At 50.0% G+C, this 2,500-nt stretch overlaps 1 protein-coding gene across 1 annotated transcript in view; it reads right to left on the reverse strand.

Annotated features, from left to right (window-relative positions):
* dgki (diacylglycerol kinase, iota) overlaps nucleotides 1-2,500 on the reverse strand; it is a 108,044-nt gene that overhangs the window by 41,796 nt on the left and 63,748 nt on the right. Inside the window, exons 9-12 of the mRNA XM_048267603.1 lie at nucleotides 2,248-2,322; nucleotides 1,418-1,513; nucleotides 532-614; nucleotides 127-187 (exon numbers count right to left, since the gene is read on the reverse strand). Coding sequence (XP_048123560.1) covers nucleotides 127-187; nucleotides 532-614; nucleotides 1,418-1,513; nucleotides 2,248-2,322 — 315 coding nt within the window. The remainder of the gene's footprint in view (nucleotides 1-126; nucleotides 188-531; nucleotides 615-1,417; nucleotides 1,514-2,247; nucleotides 2,323-2,500) is intronic.

A 2,500-nucleotide genomic window follows, 5' to 3' on the forward strand; every position in this document is an offset into this window, starting at 1 on the left:
TCCCTCTCTCTCTCTCTCTCTCTCTCACACACACACACACACACACACACACACACACACACACACACACACACACACACACACACACACACACACACACACACACTCTTCCTCCTTCCTTCTTACCGTTCCATCCCCTCCACATGCCAGTATGCGCAGGTTTGGCACTTTCCTGTACAGCTCCAGCCTGTATGGACACACACAAATGAGCTCATCAGATAGACACCCCACATACCCCCACTTGTTGATGTATCTCTCCTCTCCTCCTTTTTACCCTCTTCACAGTTCTGTCACAATTCCTTTCTTTTATCAATTCAATCCAATTTAATTCTCCTCTCTCTCCTGTCTCGTTTTTGACTCCTTTCATCTCTCCTCTCCTGTCCTCTGCTTTCCTATCTCACTCCTCTCTGCAGGTCTGCAGGAGTGTGTGTGTGTGTGTGTGTGTGTGTGTGTGTGTGTGTGAGCATGTGATGATTAGGTGCGGACGTGGAGGATTATGGTGATGAGGGGCTCCAGTCAGTCAGGACTCACGCTTCTCTGGGGCCCCCTTGGGACAGATCAAACACCTGCCGCGGGTTCAGGATCCACATGAACATCTGCAGCAACTTAGTGCCCTGAGAGAGAGAGAGAGAGAGAGAGAGAGATGGAGAGAGGGAGAGAGAGATGGAGGAGAGAGGGAGAGAGAAAAGAGATAGAGATAGGTAGAAGGGAGAAAGAGATGGAGGAGAGAGAGGAGAGAGAGAGAGAAAGGGGTAGGAGAGAGAGAAAAAAACAAGAGGGAGATGGAGGGAGAATGATGGGTAGAGAGAGAAGGAAGGAAAGAAAGGTGGAGTGGGAGAGGGAGAGAGACAGAGCGAGAGAGAAGTGTGGAGAGAAGGAGAGAAAGAGAGTGTGAGAGAGATAAAAAGGAAGTGTGAAAAAGGCCAGAGGACAGAAAGAGTTCTATTCATGAGCCCTTTTAATATGTACACATCCACCCACTAAAATGTGTCCAGCTAGGCCAGGGGCAACGCATAAACATGCATGCCACTGAGGACTGTGGGTCCACACCAAGTGTGTGTGTGTGTGTGTGTGTGTGTGTGTGTGTGTGTGTGTGTGTGTGTGTGTGTCTGTGTGTGTGTGTGTGTGTGTGTGTGTGTGTGTGTGTGTGTGTGTGTGTGTGTGTGTGTCTGTGTGTGTGTGTGTGTGTGTGTGTGTGTGTGTGCATTGCCCACACACACTGTGTCTGTCCAGCCTCACCTGGTTTCTTGTGTATGTACAGTATGTTTGTGTGTGTGTGTGTGTGTGTGTGTGTGTGTGTGTGTCTGTGTGTGTGTGTCCAGTCTCACCTGGTTTCCTGTGTATGTGTGCGTGTGTCCAGTCTCATTGGTTTCCTGTGTATGTGTGTGTGTGTGTGTGTGTGTGTGTCCACTCTCACCTGGTTTCCTCCACTCTTTGGGTTGACGAACACCAGCACAGGCTTCATCAGTGGTGATGGCAGCGGCTTCAGCATGAACGGACGCCATTTTGACTCCTGGCGGAGGTGATGCACACACCACAAACATCTCACACACACGTTATACACACACAAACACACATATATATATATATACAAACACACACATACACTCTGCCAGAAGAGAGCTTAGCATTGACACCAGGTGTTTCAGTATATCAGAGATGTTCAGTTGCCAAACGAGGGGCATTGTCATTGGCAATCAGCACATCACGGTGCACACAATGCACACAGCCTCGGAATGCAGGGCAACCAATCACAACCGCGAGTCAAACGAAGCCATGGTAACAAGAAGACGTGTCACAATACACACGCACACACAAACATGCACACCTGCCATGAACTGCAGGCCCACACAGGGAAGGGGAGAGAAGGGGGGAAATGTGTGCGTGTGTGTATGTGTGTGTGTGTGTGTGTTTGTGTATGTGTGTGTGTGTGTGTGCACGCAAGTGTATGTTTCCCAATATCATATTTACTCATATAACAACTCAAAGCAGGACTCAGCTACAACTGAGATCTTGTACAGAACATGTGTGTATGTGTGTGTGTGTGTGTCAGTGTGAGGTGTGTGTGTGTGTGTGTGTGTGTGTCTGTGTGTGTGTGTGTGTGTGTGTCTGTGAGTGTGTGTGTGTGTGTGTGAGTGTGTGTGTGTGTGTGTGTGTGTGTGTGTGTGTGTGTGTGTGTGTGTGTGTGTGTGTGTGTGTGTGTGTGTGTGTGTGTGTGTGTGTGTGGATAGTCCCTCCCGTACTCACGTCGGTGCCCTTCTTGCTGGTCCTCCGTTTAAACGACGTCCGTTTTTTCCTTCTGGTGGAGGTTTTAAAGGAGCTCTGGGGAACAGCACACACACACGACCCTCTGAGTCACACACACCACCACAGCACACACAGGGAGCGCCGGACGCTTCTGAGGTGCTTGGGCCCGACTGTGACCCACAACTGGCCCGCATGTGGTCCGAATGCAAACAGGAGCGAGACTCAAGACGCGGCAGGGTTGGATAGGGCAAGG

The sequence above is a fragment of the Alosa alosa genome, chromosome 17, assembly GCF_017589495.1.
Source record: "Alosa alosa isolate M-15738 ecotype Scorff River chromosome 17, AALO_Geno_1.1, whole genome shotgun sequence".
NCBI classification, from domain to species: domain Eukaryota; kingdom Metazoa; phylum Chordata; class Actinopteri; order Clupeiformes; family Clupeidae; genus Alosa; species Alosa alosa.